The following is an 18212-nucleotide window of genomic DNA, read 5'->3' as shown; positions in this document are numbered from 1 at the left end:
TACCCCATTATCTATACATTTGCTACTCACCACCGCCAAAATGAGCGACGCCTACGAGCGAGAATCGTACGTCCAGCCCCTAACATGCTGATCAGACCACGACCGACTGACTTCCTCGCAGACAGAACAACGCCCTCCTCAACTCCCTCGCTAGCAAGACCTCTGCCCTGAAATCAGTGACTATCGACATTTACGATAATGCGCGGAATCAGGAGACGTTAGACAGCACGGTATGCCGCAACCCCTCTACCTCAATTATATTTGTATATTTGTATAAGTGTGTACTGATCTTTTCCAGAATGAGGTCTTTTCCAATATGTCCACCAGCCTCCGCGGCAGCGCCGGCCGTCTCACTCGCGCCGCGCGCGCAGGCGACAAGGTCGCGGTCTTGAAAATCGCGGGGATATGCGTGGGGGCTGGCGTCGGGGTGTGGGTTGTCTTGGGCTGGATATTCTGATCTTCTGTTGCGGTTTAATATCCTGTCGCTTTCGTTGTTCGCCTCGTTTCGTTCGCCGTTTTTATTCGCCTCGGTTGGGATTGGATTTACTAGCACGTTGTCTATTGTTTGGCTGCATTTTTGTCTGGGAGTTTGATTGGTGCGATTGCTAGCGGGTTTACAGCACAGCATGAGAGGGGGAGAGAGAGAATGGGGATGATGTATATTGAAGATTGGTTTGGTTTGGGATAGGGTAGCGGGTAGTGGGCAGTGTTATGTATTTATTGGGCATATCAATATGGGTGTGCGGACATGTCGATACTTATGAACATTGATGCACGTGTAGAGTACCTATGAGGATATCTGGTATATGTATTTAACATCGTGGAATCAGATGTGTACAGATACATGTATAGGCATATGCAAGCAAACCCAGCTTTGTATAATCATCAGTATGGCCAACTAGTATACCTGTTCAGCCTTGAAATGAAACGATTGAAGGATATCAACCACTAATCAACACTTCCCTATCCTACATATAATAATAGATGACTAACCCGAAACTCCCCGATTTGACCGGTGATACTCGGGTTCTCTAAACCTTACTTGAAAACTCTCATCACTTATGACTTGGAAAAAGGGGTTGTTGGGTTGTTGGAGGAGGGGCACTGGCCTGAAACTGGAGCTTTGCTGGATGTGTGTGTCGGTGTACTGGCGATGGAGTTGAAAAACTTGACAGAGATTTCCGTGCGACCGTCACTACGACAGCGGTAGGGCTAGCTCCAGTCTGCTATCTACTCTCTACTCTCGAGTCGGACGATGAGAGGGAGTTGACAGATCAGATCCACACGAGGTATCCGCAGTGAAAATTTGTGTAGGTCTAGTCCGTGCCGGGAGGGGCCAGAGTTATTGGGTCATCCCTCTACCATATATAGTACAGGATACGTCGAAAGGATTTAGGATACTGATAAGGCGACGGAAACCTCCGAGTAGTCTCGACTAGTTTACGCGAGACCTGGATCGTTGGGTACGTACCTGCAGGATTCATGCTACTATCAGTATCGCAAGGGTTAGCTGCGCTGACCGGCATAACTGAATAGTACTAGTAAATACTAAACACCCTGGATCTAGATTCCATACACATTCTTGTAGACTCCGGCAGAGAATTGGCCCGAGAGGCAATACATCCACGGGTTCGCCGACGGTGTGTCTGTGTCTGCCCGATAAGCTCAGGCCATCGGCATCCCGGCTCCCAACTTCAAATCACGGAGCACAGCACTCCTCGTCTAGACTCTAAACCTAGGGATGGGTCGGCAAAATTTCTGTTATGGAGCTGCACATCCCGAATGTACCTGCTAATACTCCACTACCTAATTCTCAATGTGCAAAATGTTGGCACTGCCTATTGGAAATTGCCTCATAGCAGTCTGGACGGCTGTGAGTAGGTCTAAGGGATTCATCGATGTGTAGGAGATCATCAGGTGTTGCATGAGTTATATATGTGTGGATGTATGTTCGTAATGATGCAAGTGATATATCATCAATTACACAGAGTGATATGAGGCTGCCCACCAATAGGAATTTCGAGGCGCAAACCTCGGCGTGCAATATACACATTAATAGGATTATAGTATTAGCAGGAGGAAACTGGAAAATTATCCGCTTCTAGAACACGTGCCGGCGGCGTTGATGATCTGCATTGAAGAATTGCCCATCGTTATAAGATAATACAAAATATTATTATATTATTATTATCATCGTATGATCATTTCTTCCTGGTAATATTCGGGTTAATACTAATAGTAATAATATTTGGTGATGAATTGAATAAATTTCGTGCCGAGCTGTCATGTGTCGCTGCGAACGGAAGTGCTGCAGGGCCGGATGCATGCAGCTGTCTGCCTCTGCACGAGAATTTTATTTGTTACAGTAGCAATCACGCCATGCTGTACTACTACTCATCCTGCATAGTAAGTATGGTATGGAGAGCCGGGCCCGACCCGGGCGCGGTACCGCGGCCGGTTTTCCTGCCTCTATATTATTAGATATTATTATTATTATTCTCGATAAAATAGAGTCATTCAGGCTTTAACTAGGCTTATCACTGATAACGATGGTGACAGGCTCTGCCAAGGCTAAGTTTTAAATTTATTACCGGCAATACTAGAGCGGCTATGCGTGCGCCGCTGATGTATGGATGCTTATGCTGTATGCACCATATCGAGTCAGGGACCATTGGTCAGCACTGCATTTGTCTGACGAAATTTAATATGCCATGAACAGATGACTGCGCAGTAGCAGATGATTGTTGCATCTTCATATGTACAGTGGTAGCGGTAGACTAGAGTGACAGTTATTTACTATACAGCATAGCATAATAGATTGTATTGCCACATCCGTAAGTGTCAATACTAAAATCCACTCCCAGGTTCATCGGTGGACCCCATCATCTGCTAATCACCATTTGGCATTTAGTATTCATCCTTAGCTTAGAGCCCTGCGGTGTTATCAGCCTGGATCGGAGGGGCACGCCATCCATTCCGGCGTGGGCCTGTGATGGACCACATCGTCTCACCAATTTTCATGATTTCTTTCTTCTGTCACTCACTTCCTCCTGCCCTCTTTTCTCACCTTGCCGTGCATACTGCCTCTTTATTCTTCCTTCACATACTCATCCTGGATTGTCCTGTGCAGAACCAGACAGAAAATAATCTGCGCATTGCTGCACACTATATTCCGCTTCCGGCACTCGCTCACATGCGCGGAGGGCTGCCCTGGTTGCCAACATGGAAGCACTGAGTTTTCTGAGTGGTGCTGGGATAGCCAGCAGTGCCAAATACTTTGACATCCGGTATGCCCCCGTTTCTTCTCGCGTGGAAGCATGTGATACTGATTGTGCAGCCTCGAGGATCGATATGTCGTCTTCCGCGGCGGCGAAGACGAGGCAGCCAGCTTCCATTTGCGCGGTACCTTGGTGCTGTGTCTGTCGGAACCGCTGACCATCAAACACTTAAAGCTGTCTCTGACAGGCATGTCGCGCGTGTGGTGCGTATCACTCCTTCTATTCTCTGGCGCAGAATTTGCTGACTGAGACAGCTGGCATCTCCCCTCCAGCGCGACGTCCGGCGGTCGCAAACCTTTCAAGGAAAAAGTCTTCTTCGAGAAATCGTGGATATTCCGCGATGCTGGCAAGGGAAAGACCGAGATCTTGCCCGCCGACAACTACGAATTCCCCTTCGACGTGATCTTGGAGGGCTCGCTGCCAGAGAGCGTGGAGGGCCTACATGATACGTGGGTTACGTATCGCTTCAAGGCAGAGATAGGCCGCAAGTATGCGCGCGACATTGCCATTCGCAAGCCGGTGCGCATTGTGCGGACTCTGGACCCGAGTGCGCTGGAACTGGCACATGCGATGGTGAGTCGAGACAATAAAATAATAAACTATCCAAAGAAAGAAAGAAAAAAAACTAATAATTTCAGTCGGTCGAGAACATATGGCCGAACAAGGTCGAATACTCTATCAGCACCCCCAGCAAGGCGGTGATATTCGGCACCTCCGTCCGCGTCGACTTCCGGTTGATCCCCCTGCTCAAAGGCCTGAAGATTGGCCAAATTACGTCGCAGCTGATCGAAACACACGAGCTGACCCTAAACCCCGACGACCCACTAACGGTGCAGAACACGTACAAGTCCACGCGCACCATCAAAACCGATGAATACGAATTGGACGAGGACCGCCAGCTCGAAATCATCGATGAGGCTGCTGAGGGCTTCCAATTCCATCGTTTCCTAGACCTACCACACACCTTGTCTCGTTGCTTGCAGGATGCAGAGGTGAAGGGCATCAAGATTCGTCATAAGCTGAAATTCCGCGTCCAGCTGCACAACCCAGATGGGCATACAAGCGAAGTAGGTTTTCGTTATCAAATCAACAGTATGACTTGTCAATGCTGATATCTCTAGTTACGTGCTACCCTGCCAGTGTCCGTCTTTATCTCTCCAAATATGGCCATTGACGACAATAATACTCTAGTGGAACACAATCCAGAAGCCGCCAGACAAGCAGTCGACGAACTCGCCCACCAAGCACCCCCGCTCTACGGCGAACACACCTTCGACCAGCTGTACAGCGAAGTCGACATCAGCGGCTACCGCACACCAGGACCAATGAGTGGCTCAGTTACACCATTTGGCACCCTGAGCCGCAACATTTCATCCGAAGACCTTACTTCTCTCAATGAAGCCGTCTTTAGCGGCGATATCTCAGCGTCGGCACTGCACAGTCGTCTGAGCCGGCTGCACGCGGTACACGGCAGCCACGCCTCGTCCCCCGGCACCCTCGAAGCCCACGATGTCGACCACCCGCAGCAGCCCGCCACCGCTTCTCACCCATCGCCCGACTATTTCAACCTCCCAAACCGCCATTCCGCATCCAACTCGCACAGCCCCGAGGGTCCCAGCCAGACTGGTTCTCGCCGGGCATCCGACGAACACGACCGCGAACAGCTCGACTCGGGCCTGACGTCTGGAGCCGCTACGCCGTACCATCCACAGTCCTACGAAGTCGAGAATTTGAGCCGGGTACCCAGTTACACCACGGCAATGCGGACATCAGCGCGGACCCATGTCGACAGCTATCTTCCAGACTATCAGGCTGTGATTTCGAGCTCGGCGCCCCGGCCCCCGCCTTTACCACAGCAGGTGCATCTTCGCGGTGGGGGTACACGCAATTCGTGGATGACGAGCGAGTCGCCCAGAGCGTTATATTAAAAACCTTGCCATATCCATCTAATATCACAAAACATACATCCTCGCCATCCTCTCTACCCGCAGACGACATATTCTCCTCTCAACGTTGCATGCATACTTTTTTCCCCCTTTCTCTTTCTCTTTCTATTCAGCAGCATTCTTATTTGGAGTTGTGCGGGCCGCTTCTCAATTGAGATACCACGATGTTTTTTTTCCCCTTTCTCTTCTCTTTTCTTTTTGTTCTATCTTTTTCTACGGCGTTGATACTGGCTTCTAGATCAGATTGGACCGAGCTCGAGGGCTACAGGTGACACGACGAGATGAGACATGGATACTTCATACTATAGTGAGGTATCGTTAGTACAGTAATGTTGACATGAAGAATTGAATACATCAACCTTTCAAAAATTATACATAAAAAAAATAAGCCAAACCTAATTGACTGATGACGACTGTGGCTGCTCGCACGATGGGGCTAGTTGTGCCACATGCAGACTTGTCTCGGCGATCGAGTCTTAACAGTGTGTATATGGTTCGTGTGGCGCCGCTTTCAAAGACAAAAGTATGTGGCCATCTTTCAAACCCGTGCAGCATGTGTAGCTTTACTAGTGAGAATAGTATCCCATAAGAGAATTAAACATTGGATCATATAACGCTCGACAAGCCTACGTATTACAATGATTCATTGAGGAATGCGGATCATTTTATATCTTGTGAGAGGGAGGTTGATATCTTGCACCCTCCTCTTGGACGGAGCTCTAGTCTACTGCAAGGCCACATATGTTCTGTATTGCTCCTGAGCGGTACGACTGTGGTCATGTAAGTCAGATTGTTAACATTGAAATTAATTATTCTAAGAGCTGAATAAAGGTTTCAGCCGATCACGAGTTATGGTGCTTTTGATGATGAAGTTCTCAACATTGATATAACACCTAATCGGGGCAGTAGGCTGTAACACTGAACTCGAGATCCTTCTAGGGATAGAAAGTCTCACATAAAAAAGTAGGGTGACAAAGTTTGAATATAGTGCCACAAAAGCTCGTGGATGGTGTATCAATATATCAATACTAACAATCTTTTAATCTTTTTGCATTATCTATGGTGGCCGTCTAAGAAGCATGTATTTAATCTGATATAATCCATATAAATGCAGATAATAGATAGCAAATATTCATACTATGTGCAGACTTTTATTGTCCTAGTGTCACTATGTGTTGCGCCTCCATCGTCAATGAACGTAGGGTTAAAATTATCATAGTTGTGGAGAAGGAGAAGTTAGCTGCGTACTGTCAAATCTATGTACTGTATAAGAGAGTACTATGTAGTTTTATGTACAGGAATGAACCGGCGACTAGCGGTGGCTGTGCAGGCTAGCAGTGGTGGTGTGCGTTGTCATTGGTCGACGCTTCTCAAAATTGGGCTCTCTCTTTGCATGATGAGTGCGAATAGACGATTCTCCTCGACAACGATGACGACTCCAGGGGTTTTCTCATTGGTCAATTCGAAATGAAGATGAAGTTAAAAAAATTGAAATAAAAAATAAATAAAAAATGAAGTTGAAAGCGAAAAGCTAAAAAGATCGAATGGGCGAGCGCCGGCGGCACAGTGAGGTCATGCCGATCTGTGCTGTTTAGGCTTGCGCTTGCCTTTCCTTTTCTTGCGGTGTTGCCTGACTATTTAATAGCTTCACTCCCAACAACATTGAACTGTTGGTTAGCCCCATCCTTATATTCTTGAATAGTTACTTCCTAATTGCACACACATCCTGTGCGACTTATTCTTTTCTTCTACTATTGCCATTCTTCTTGTTAAAGCTTAATTGTTTATTTTGTCGCTTCCACGGTTAGGCGCCCCCCCGCATGCCTGGTCAACCCTACCTGTTGATCGCTAACCTACTTCATAGATACGCATACGCATACGCATACGCATACACATACATAGTTAATATCAACATGTCAACCCCTGCAACTCCCATCGAGCACTCGCTGCCGCACCGCAGCACAACCGTGCGCAGCACCCTGACCTCCGCCACCAGTGATGACGAGGGCGTTGTCGGCGAGGATACCAGCGAGGTATGTCATACAGGTTGATGGACATTTCCGTCGCTAACCGGAACAGACTACTCGCCTCCTCCTCGAGCGTCTGCAGGCCTGGAAGCATATGTGCGGCTATCTAGAGGAGTATATTGATGCGACTGCCAAGATATCCAAGTCTCAGGCGAAGGATTATGAAAAGATTCTGAAGGTATTTCTCGATAGTGATGGGTGAGGTCGGTACTGACGCTGGTCATAGACAGTCAGCAATCCCCTCAAGGAAGGCCACCATTTTGATCAGGATCTCGACGGTGTCGTGGGCTTGTTTGAGAATCTACGCAACAACACACGGGTATGTCTTTCTATATAATAATTGTATATAGGTGCTGACGGTCATAGGGCGTCTCCAACATGTACCTCGAAACGGAGCAAAACCTGAAAGGCCAAGTGTCACCCATCCTCGAGCGTCTCCACAAGGAAATTAAAAACAAGACCAAGGAGCTCAAGGGTGGCGCGCTCAAAGGCTCCAAGGCCGTTGACAAGGCCAGAAACGTTACTCAGAAGCACATCGAGCTTCTCGGCCAGTACGCTGCCGCCCACGAGTCGGCCTCACACAACAAAATCGAGGCGTACAATGACCCGTACGTGCTGCGCCGCGGTATCAACCACCGCCTCAACAAGCAAATCATCGAGGAGAACAATAATCGCAATGACATGATCACGGTGCAGAACTCGTTCGCGCAGTTCGAGGCCCACGTCATCGAAACCGTGCAGCACGCCATGAGCACCTTCTTCCAATTCATGGGCGGCCAATTCGACCGCCAGCGAGCAATGTACGGCGATATCGTCGGCAGCGCCCAGAATATGCCGCTTGACTATGAATGGACGCGCTTCGTCAGACGCAACGACGGGATCATGATCGACCCGGACCAACCACCCAGAACGCTTAGCAGCATCGCCTTCCCCAACCAGAGCCATGTCGCCACCAAACCCGTTATCGAAGGCACCTTGGAACGGAAGTCGCGTGCTATTATCAAAGGGTTCAGCACGGGATACTATGTTGTCACGCCGGCCCGATATCTGCATGAGTTCAAGGACAACGACGATTTCCTTAAGGACCCTAACCCGGAACTCTCCCTGTACCTGCCAGACTGCGTGATTGGTGCAATTGACGGCGTCAAGTTCAACGTCAAGGGCAAAGACGTGTCAGGCGGTAAAGTTGGCAACGCATTCTCAACTACCACCGAGCTGCAATTCAAAGCCCACACTCCGAACGATGCCGAGAAGTGGTGGCGCGTCATCAAGGACTCCACTCGCGTTGCCAGCCCTGTCGCTGAGAAATCCAACCCAGTGTCCCCAATCGCTACAACCCCAGCTGCAAGCCGAAATGTTAGTGCGACGTATCCGCGGGACGAGAAGGCGTCGCCGCAGGAACTTCCACCTGCTGAAAGCACCAAGGCTGTTGAGTCGGAGCCTGGGACGGGCGTGAAACGTAGTGCTAGCCACTACCACGGATCACCTGGGGGGACTGGGGTTGAGAAGATCTGACCTTCTTCTTCTTCTTCTTCTTCTTCTTCTTCTTCTTCTTCTACTTCTCCTTTTTGAATCTCGTTTTGTATATTGACCAGCTACATACTGCACTAATTTTGGGATACGACTTAATATTGCATGCCCTACTTACAATCAAATCTATATTTCACCACCGTCCAACAACTACACCTCTTTTAATCTATACTAAGAACTAATCCCAGGTCTCTCCCACCTCAACACCACAATATCCCTCTTACCCCCTCCCCTACTCTCCGCCAACAGCACACTGCCCTTCTCAATCGTCTGCAGCTCCTTAAATCCACACTTGCGCATCACCGCAACCGACCCTGCATTTCCCACAAACGCGCTGCCCATGAGCACCCGCAGATTCATCCGCGGAATCGCCCACTCGCTGAGCACCGTCTGGACGACGATAGCCATTATACCCTTTTTATGATGGGTGGACGATAGCCAGACTACACCACATTAGCATCTCCCTTCACCGATACATACACACATTACACATTTGCTATATATATATTCATGTAGGGAGTATGCATGGTATTGGTAACCTACAACCTATCCCCCATACCACCTCCTCACCCCCCGCTTCCAACGCAGCATTCCGCTCCCGCGCGACCCGCCGCTCATTGCTCTCCGCCGGCTGGATTTCGTAGTACGTGTAGCGGCTCAACATTACATCGCCAACCAGCGGTGCCTGCGCCACGTCACTTTCTCCATCTTTGCTTGTTGGAGCAAGGGCAGATGTATCGCGGATGTCCCGAAACGGACACCCGTCTGCCCACGCTCTTACATTCGTGCCATCTGGTTGAGAGTGCAATGTGGTGAATATCCGTCGACAATCCTCAAACCCGCCGCGCACGAACGAGGCTGCGTCCGCGGCGCTGTACGGGTATGGTGGGGACTCGAGCCAGTCGTAGACGGCGACGTCGTTGAGTGCGGCGGTGCGCGCGGCGATGTCGGCGGCGGGAACGGTGAGATGGTCTCTTGAGTCGGTCGAGGCAAGAGAAGGGGACGCAGGGCTGATTATGGACGAGGTTTGCGGGTCGGTTAGGCGTGGAGGGGTTACGATGATGTGTGACAGGGGAGGCGGGAGGCGGATGTATGGCTCGGAGGTGAGGGGGTCCGTTTGGATGGGCATTTTGGTTGTTGTTTTGGCGTAAAAATGTATGCTTGTTGTTTTGCGTAGGGTTTGCGTTCAATGTTTTTATAGTTGAGGGTTAAGATGCCGAGGTGAGTCATTGCTAGATTAGATGTAACTCTACATTCATCTGATATTTTGATTGGGTGATTCATTTTATTCCTGATCCTGAATGAAGAACTAACCATATGCGCCATTGATGCCATTGATGCTACTAAGGTATCATACTCCGTAAAAGCCATACCGCCTGTTGAAAAAGTTAATAAAAGATGAAGGAAAATTAAAAATCTTCAGGACTGTGCAAGTCTTTCAGCTTCTGCCCGAGAAATCTCCCCAGCGCCGCAGATTTTGACTCCAACGCTAGCAGTATCTCCGGTGATGCATTCAGATTCAGCCCTGCGAGACGTGCTAGATCATTGCTTCGGTCGATCTCGTATTGTGCGGCTAGTAGCTTATCTGTGTCGCCTTCAGATTCGACTGCCCGCGACTGCTTCGACGCCGCAGATGACTCAGTTGGTCCTGCTTCTGCTGCCTCTGTCGGCTCGACTGCTTCGGTAGGATCTTCTGTTCCTGATGCTATGCTGCTTGCAACGTTGTCAACAGTCTCCGGATCCTCTAACTTTGACGGTCCAACCACCGCCAGAGCAACCTTATCCCCAATCTTCGTCACAATGGCCACTCGGTTGTCCTGCTCAAAGACGATCGACCCAACATCGCCCAACGAGAGCGACGGCGCAGTTACAAACGACGACGGATGACTGGCAGGGTTCACACCGGTCAAGTTCCCTGACGCGGACGTCTTGGCGAAGGATGTATAGGCAGCTCCATACGTCGCACTCAGGCTGCGCAACCGGCGGATCGGTAGATCGGATGCGTACGCAAAGATGGCACCATTTGTGGCGAATATCCTTCCAAGGTCAGCTCGCATGCCGTGACTGCCATGTAGTATAACTCACAAAATGGAGGTGATTTCTGGAGGCGAGAGGTTATCCTCGAGCAGATCGCCGAGGGCCTCGGAGTCGAGCATGCGGATATCTGGAAGTGCCGGCGTCATGTCTTCGGAGCAGCTGTCAACATCACTCACGCTAATGGTATGTGCGTCGGTGTCTGTCTCGTAGGCAGTGGCAAGATATGCTGGGGGAGCACGAGTGCAATCCTCCGGAAAGAAAAAACAGTTATCCCAGCTGTCCTCGTCGAAGATGTATTCTATCGGCTCGGGCGAGTACTCGAGGAGACTCTGGGCGTACTGCACAGTGCTGCGTGCCCAGTAGGGAATAAAGACGGTCTCGTCGTGCTTGTGTTCAGAAGGGAGGAGGCCAGGCTGTAGAGTTTCCATTTTTAGCCACTATCTTCCAGTCGCAGAACGGAGAAACCAGGGAATCAGGAAGGCAGGAAATCAGGAAACCAGGAAGCCAAGAAACCAAAAAAACCAACAGGGATGAAAGACGTGCAAGTCGGGCATATTTAAATCAATAGCAGTTTGCAGACAACAGAGTCATGCGACAGCAGGCTGGCAGTTCAACCTGGACAGTGCTACTAGCCGGCGTGAGCCCAGCTGGATGGGGGTACACTGCATACGATGTCGCGGCGATGATTGGGGGCATGCCACTGAGCATCATAAGCAATTCCCGGGCTAGGCTGCATTTTCTGGCATTGCGCAGTCAGAGAATGACAGAAAAGGCGCATTACGCGGCTGCGGCGCTTGCGACCAGATTGCCAGGCAGCACCGAGGAACGCTATGACATTTCCGTGACTTGCAGTGGGATGGGAATAATACCTCAAATTCTCAGGTCCTCCACTGGTAGCACGTCGAGACTAAGCGCGCAGCAACCGGGGTTGACGCGTAGTGGCGATCGATGGTTCGCAAGAGAGACCCAGTGCAGAATTAAATAATTAGTTGCTTTTGCTGCAGCTGGGGGAGGTTGGGGTGAGGCGGGCTGAGGGTGTTGTGAGGTGCAGGAGCTGTCTTGCAGTAACTTACTCTTGACTCCCGAGTATTCTTACTGCTAATGTCTTAGTCATGAGAATTAGGTGTAATAATGCTCCTTCGAGGCTCCTTCCCCGCCAGGGCCCCGGCCTCCCGCGGAAGGTGGCACCGGCCCGTTCCTGCCTTGCTTATTGTTTTCTATTTAGCAGTCGTTAGTACTGCTATTTTGATGGATCCTTCTCTTGTATTGGGCTGCTCTTACAACACAGCATCAGGCTGCATCCACATTGCAAGATGCCGTATTATTAATCTAGTTACGCCGCAGCTGCCAATCGCGCCCACTTCCAACAACATCACTCCACAGGATCACTATCCGCCATGTCGTGCCGCAAGCTAACCAAGCCACCGTCTGACTGTGAACTCCGACGCTGCCTTCTACTGAGTATACAAGCAACACTCATGATACATACGGCTGCACAGCTGACTCGCAGACGATGGGTTACCAGGAGTATGGAGTCTGCACTAGGAGTGAAATAGTGAATCACCCCGCAACCAATGCAGGATGTCGTGCGGAGAACAAGATGGGTTGCTGGAGGCCCGAACAGCTTGTCCGTGGTCATCCACCTGGGCACAATCCATACAAATCGATTCCTCGATCTCGCTGATCTTCCAGAGAATGCCAGCTGACGTACTCACGATACATAATTGCATTCTTCGACATCCGCTTTGCGGTTTGTCACTGGAATGCGCGGTTCAAACATATACAGTGTTTCATACGGAGGTATTTTAACAGCTCTCACATCTTGGACCGAACACGGCGACTGCCTTTCCATGGCCTCATGGCTTACTCATAAATCTGAAGTAGCACCTGTGAGTAACCACAGTAGATAAAGTAACCTGTGTGACCATGCTTCGATTAGCTCGTATTGACTTGCTTCAGCCAAGGCTACTTGGTCAATTGTATGATCATTGAGCATTGAGCATTGAGCCCTACTATCATATTGACATCAATTTCTCTCTTGGTTTATACTGGTGACTGTCAATACATTTGATGTATTTGGGATGGCGCAGATAGCCTCAAGGTGCAGTTGATTATTGAATAGATATAAAAAGATTGATTAGTCATTTCACGTCAATGGACATGCAGTCTATGTGTTATTATAAAGCCATTAATTGATCTATTGCAGATGAAGTCGATTGTATACTATATTATCCCGTATAGATCGCAGTCGCGGCTGATTGGCCGCGGCGGGTTGCGTCATAACTTGTGGTCGACCAGCAGCCCCGCATCATCGACATCTTCCTCACTCCTCATAAACAGCGCCGATGTTATTACTCCCGCGACTCTCATCCCCTATCCTCAATTCTATCAACGTACCTAGGCTGAGTACCATTTTTATCGGAAGTAGGCATAGCCACTACTTGATTGGTCTTGCTTCTAATCACATTTGTCCAGGAGGTATCAGAGCTTTTGGCACCATGGCGGCGACTACCGATACTTCCACCTACAAGCTCAATCGTAAGTGATAGAGTCGCTTGCATTGCTTTTACAACCTAACATTCGATTAGATACAATGATCCGGGTCAAAGACCCTAAAAAATCATGTAAGTGTGGTGTGAAACCCCGCTCGCGCTACCACTAATAATCTCAGTGGAGTACTACAAGTTCCTAGGACTCAGTGAGATCAGGAAGCTAGACTTCCCCGAGGCCAAATTCTCGCTTTATTTCCTTGCCTACGACGGTGCTAATTCGCTTTCTGGTAAAAACGGCGTGACTGACCGCAATGGCGTGCTGGAACTCACCCACAACTATGGCACCGAGAATGACCCCAACTACAGCGTTGTCAACGGAAACACCGAACCGCACCGTGGCTTCGGTCACATTGCCATCTCCGTCGACAACATCGAGGCTGCTTGCAAGCGTCTCGAGGATGCCGGCTACCCTTTCCAGAAGAGACTACAGGACGGACGCATGAAACATATTGCTTTCGCAAAGGATCCTGATGGATACTGGGTGGAGATTATACGCCGCCATGATGAGGATGTTGGAACTACCACCGATACTTCTACCTACCGTCTGAACCATACCATGCTGCGAGTCAAGTCTGCCGAGGTCAGTCTTAAATGGTACCAGGAGGTCCTGGGCTTGAAGCTGGTCCGCACGGCAAAGAACCCGGATAACAAGTTTGATCTTTACTTCTTGGGATACCCTGGGGCAAACCCCCCTATCAACGCAAACTCTCGCAACCCAGTTTCAGAGTGGGAGGGTTTGCTTGAGCTTACCTGGAACTATGGCACCGAGACCCAGGAAGGTCCTGTCTACCATAACGGAAACGACCAGCCACAGGGATTCGGCCACATTTGTAAGTCTTCATTTCAGTCCCAGCCTGATCTTTATGTATTGACGGTCCCCGTTAGGTATTTCGGTGGATGATCTGGACGCGGCTTGCGCCAGATTCGAGTCACTTGGCGTCAACTGGAAGAAGCGCCTGACGGATGGAAGAATGAGAAATGTCGCCTTCATCCTGGACCCCGACAACTACTGGGTGGAAGTGGTCCAAAATGAAAAGTACAGCGAAGCCCACAAAATCTAGAACCGCAGTTATACCAAAAAAACATAGCTGGCAAAATTTAGTAATGAAGTTGGAATATTTAGAAATTGTATAGCAATCTACATCATTGGCGTAATCGAGTGGACCTATCACCCTTTTAGTTTTTCCAGTTCCGATGCGAACCAGGCGGAGCGCATTTCCAACCACGGCGCCACTTGGAGGCAGATCCTGCTTCCCCGCACCGCCATTTTCAGTACATGTATCCCACTGTACTACAATACTACAGTACTACAGTACTAGTTCTCGCAATCGGCTCGACCTCTCCATGACCCAGATATCGTCCTCGCATTGCCTACCCAGTTTCCAAGGCGGCTAGATGATTATGCAGCATTCGAGCACATCATTTGGGACTCGGTGGGAAACCCGGCTCCGGTAATCAACCATGTCCGCCTCTCAGACAGCAACCCAGCCCTCTAGACAGGGCAAAAAGGCGCCGCGGAAACACGTTACAACGGCGTGTGTTCCTTGCCGCGAAAGCAAGATTAGGGCAAGTCTCTTTGGAGTCCGTGACTGGAGTATCGCAACTGACTTACTGTTCTGGATAGTGTGATGGTGCCTCGCCGGATTGCGTGAACTGCCAGAAAAAAGGGAAAAAATGCATGTACCAGCATGGAGACGATAAGCGAAAGTATGAATGAACCGACAGGAATACCTTTCGAGCGGTCTCACTAATAATTACGGGGTTTTAGGGTTTCGCTACGCGCAGCAACTGAATTATTCTCAGCGAGAATCGATCAGTTAACCCAGTTTATATATGACCGTGGCATGGAGCCACCCGCCAACGATCCTGAGGCTGAACAAGAAATAAACCGAGTTTTGGACACCCTTCGGATTTCGCGAGGTGCAATGCGACGGCATGTGCCTCAGCTGGAGAACCATTCTCCGCATACCGCAGTTTCTAATCGAAGCGCCCACTTTGATTATCCGCATGCTTCAATACCATCTGTGCTGCCAAACTGGTCTTCCACTTATCCAACTGCCGATACCCCGCGCGGTGTCGTACCAACGCCGGAGCAGCATCTGGCTGACGGTTCAAATTTCACACATGCGGGTTTCGACTTCACATTGCCCACGGCTGAGTGCTTAGACAATCTCTATGCGAATCTGCAAAGTCCCGAAAATCCTCTTGCGGACGAGAACCCTCATAGCGGGGCCGAGCGGCCTTCGTTATATTTACCAGGAGATGCCGCTGATACTGACAGTGACAGCGGCGACGACCCAGAACATGAAGTCATAGAGCAGCTGTCATCTCGAATCGGCACCCTCAAACTAGCCAGCGACGGACATCTTCGGTACTACGGCCCGACGTCAAATCTAAATTTGGTGGATGTGGTTGCCACATCGGATAAACGGCCTGGTCCGGATGCTCGTTCTGTCCGGCATGATGGTCAGGAGTTGCTGAATCATCTGCGCATTGGACAGCATGTTGAACAGAGTCTGGAGGATCATTTGATACAGTTGTATTTCACGTGGCAGAATCCTAGCTTGTATGTCGTGGATTGGGAGATGTTCGCGAGCGCCCGTGCTAAATGGAGGAATGACTTGGATGATACACCTTTTTTCTCGGAGGTGCTGACGAACGCAATGTAAGTTTTTTATAAAGGTCTACTCTGGTTGATGCTAAATTGTGTAGGTGTGCGCTTGGTGCTGCTTTCGAGGCTCGCTATCACCCTACATTTATCACTTTTCCAAAGTCACTCTCGGAGTTTTTCGCCGACAGGGCGAAGGCCCTCTTGGAGATTGAATTGGATTGTCCTTGTGTTGCTACGGTCCAGGCTCTTGTGATTCTCAGTAGCCACGAGGCCGCATCGAATAGAGATGCGCGAGGCTGGCTATATAGCGGTAAGAATATCTATCAAATGTATATAATCCAGTCATGATCTAACTTCTCAACGCAGGTATGTCGATGCGACTTGCGTTCGACCTAGGCTTGCATCTTGATATGACACCTTATGTTAAAAAAGGGAAGATGACTCCTTTGGAGGCTGAGGTTCGAAAAGTCGCTTTCTGGGGAAGCTACGTTGCAGATCAGTATGTTTTAAGAAACTCAGTTTGTGAACTCCTACTAACGGTTTGTCAAGCTTCTGGGGATTCTATCTCGGCCGACCATTTCGCATGAATGCTGGAGATATATCTGTCTGCAAGCCAGCATCGGCCATAGACCGTACCAGAGAGGAGACTTGGCATGCTTATGGAATGGGTGATAGCCATTTGCCAGCTCTAACAACAGGCCTTCGAAGCCCAAGTGAGCTTATTACTCGGCAATTCGCCAATTTGTGGGAAATGATTACCCCTGTGGGCCATATCTTGTTTGTTGCTCTAGTCTTTTTGGTGGAAACCCGCTAATGTTGGGTAGGTACGGATGTCATGATATCGATAGGCATGACCTGCAACGAATTACATACCAAGTGACAGAGGATCTATTTGCCTGGAAGAGCAATCTTCCTTCCTCGCTACAAATTGATCTCGATCATGACACTGGGCCGATCTTACCACACCTATTGATGCTACAGTATGTCACGTCCTAATTTCGCTAGACTCTGCTGTTTTATAAACTAACAACACCAGTATGCAATACCACCAGATTCTCATTTTCTTCCATCGCCCGTGGGTATCTAAGAGCTACATTCAGCCTCAAAACCCAAAACAAGGTCCCGGATATCAACACGCACGGAGAACTTGCATTGAATCAGCAACGTCGATTGCCCGCCTTCTACGTCTCTACGAAAAATATTACACATTCCGCCGAATCAACAATCAAGTCGTCGCAATCATCTTCACCGCGGCCTTGATCCTAATTTTCGTCACGATCTCTATGTCATCTCAAACCGCAGGCCGGTTCCGTCTAGACGACCAGTGGCAGCAAATCGACATGGTTGCACATTTAAATGTCTGTTTCCGAGCCCTCGATGAGCTCGGACAGTCTTTTGAGAACGCCAAACGAACGCGCGATTTCCTTGTTAGCCTGCAGCGACGATGGCAAAACCACATGCGCAGATCCGGGATGCGGTCGAAACGGCTGCATGGGAAGTCTACTGACGGGTTGACAGCAGGCTCTGCGAACGATCCTTCTGCTGCAGCTGCCACCGTGGCCACTGGCAAGAAAAAGCCCCGATTAGAAGGCATGGAGTTATCCCTGTCAGAACCCTCTTCCTCCAGACTCGGGGCCCCTGGCCACGACCTCGTCGACCTAGGCCGAATCGGGCTGAATTGGACTCCTTCTAGCCGGGATCTCAAAATGCTCTCGGACGATCTGGGGGGCCCGCTGCTCTCGTCAGACACTGCGCCGTTTGCTGCTACTGCAAATACGCTATCCAGTCTAGACGAGATAGCGCCCGCTTGGTGGGATTCGCCGCCGGGTGCTTCGAGTGGTGGTGGAAGTAATCATAATGGTAACGGTCTTCGAGACAGGAAGTTTAATGGGATGTAGGCTTGTAAGATGATTGTTTTCCTTCCTCTATTTTTGTATATACCCGAGTTTACCCACATATATGAATATACTGTTCACCTACTGTTAAATATATCTCAATAACTCGATACTTGCATAAACTGGACATTTGCAGGGGCATTATGCCGGTTGCCGTCGGCATTGATAGATGTACATGTACTGATGAGTTGTAAAATGGACCAGAAGTCTGCCTTTGAGAACGCCTCGCCAGCCCGAAGCGGCCGCCGAGCCTTAAGCTATTTGTTACCGCTTGTATAGCGTATTCGCGACGCCATCGGAACAGCGGCCTATAGCCTAGCCTGCATCTAGCACGAA

At 49.6% G+C, this 18212-nt stretch overlaps 7 protein-coding genes across 7 annotated transcripts; 5 read left to right on the top strand and 2 right to left on the bottom strand.

Moving 5' to 3' along the window:
* Positions 1–40: 40 nt before the first annotated feature.
* Positions 41–457, top strand: BGW36DRAFT_421567 (uncharacterized protein; the record flags this gene model as incomplete). The annotated part of the gene is made up of 3 exons (XM_046219586.1): positions 41–66; positions 122–230; positions 299–457. The coding sequence occupies 3 exons, from the start codon at positions 41–43 to the stop codon at positions 455–457; spliced, it is 294 nt and encodes a 97-aa protein (XP_046077608.1).
* Positions 458–3222: 2765 nt separating this feature from the next.
* On the top strand, positions 3223–5206 carry BGW36DRAFT_285585 (putative carbon catabolite repression protein cred; the record flags this gene model as incomplete). Its single annotated transcript, XM_046210333.1, has 5 exons — positions 3223–3287; positions 3338–3481; positions 3533–3851; positions 3917–4345; positions 4400–5206. The coding sequence occupies 5 exons, from the start codon at positions 3223–3225 to the stop codon at positions 5204–5206; spliced, it is 1764 nt and encodes a 587-aa protein (XP_046077607.1).
* Positions 5207–6886: 1680 nt separating this feature from the next.
* BGW36DRAFT_5115 (PH domain protein) lies at positions 6887–9028 on the top strand. The gene is made up of 5 exons (XM_046222385.1): positions 6887–7027; positions 7089–7257; positions 7304–7429; positions 7478–7570; positions 7618–9028. Exons 2-5 carry the CDS (start codon positions 7138–7140, stop codon positions 8764–8766), a joined length of 1488 nt encoding a protein of 495 aa, XP_046077606.1. The 5' UTR covers positions 6887–7027; positions 7089–7137; the 3' UTR covers positions 8767–9028.
* Positions 8953–9910, bottom strand: BGW36DRAFT_421564 (uncharacterized protein; the record flags this gene model as incomplete). The annotated part of the gene is made up of 2 exons (XM_046219585.1): positions 8953–9224; positions 9325–9910. The coding sequence occupies 2 exons, from the start codon at positions 9908–9910 to the stop codon at positions 8953–8955; spliced, it is 858 nt and encodes a 285-aa protein (XP_046077605.1).
* A 280-nt stretch (positions 9911–10190) lies between these two features.
* Positions 10191–11246, bottom strand: BGW36DRAFT_286387 (uncharacterized protein; the record flags this gene model as incomplete). The annotated part of the gene is made up of 2 exons (XM_046210409.1): positions 10191–10818; positions 10867–11246. The coding sequence occupies 2 exons, from the start codon at positions 11244–11246 to the stop codon at positions 10191–10193; spliced, it is 1008 nt and encodes a 335-aa protein (XP_046077604.1).
* A 1900-nt stretch (positions 11247–13146) lies between these two features.
* On the top strand, positions 13147–14525 carry BGW36DRAFT_366587 (lactoylglutathione lyase). Its single transcript, XM_046214762.1, has 5 exons — positions 13147–13242; positions 13294–13356; positions 13407–13442; positions 13490–14200; positions 14256–14525. Exons 1-5 carry the CDS (start codon positions 13164–13166, stop codon positions 14429–14431), a joined length of 1065 nt encoding a protein of 354 aa, XP_046077603.1. The 5' UTR covers positions 13147–13163; the 3' UTR covers positions 14432–14525.
* A 306-nt stretch (positions 14526–14831) lies between these two features.
* On the top strand, positions 14832–17879 carry BGW36DRAFT_392737 (putative fungal-specific transcription factor; the record flags this gene model as incomplete). The annotated part of the gene is made up of 9 exons (XM_046217729.1): positions 14832–14936; positions 14995–15077; positions 15139–16035; positions 16083–16291; positions 16348–16480; positions 16531–16758; positions 16806–16961; positions 17018–17587; positions 17609–17879. 9 exons carry the CDS (start codon positions 14832–14834, stop codon positions 17877–17879), a joined length of 2652 nt encoding a protein of 883 aa, XP_046077602.1.
* Positions 17880–18212: the final 333 nt, after the last annotated feature.

Source organism: Talaromyces proteolyticus, assembly GCF_021365285.1.
Source record: "Talaromyces proteolyticus strain PMI_201 chromosome Unknown BGW36scaffold_1, whole genome shotgun sequence".
Taxonomy (NCBI): Eukaryota; Fungi; Ascomycota; class Eurotiomycetes; order Eurotiales; family Trichocomaceae; genus Talaromyces; species Talaromyces proteolyticus.
This window is presented reverse-complemented; position numbering and strand designations above follow the sequence as displayed.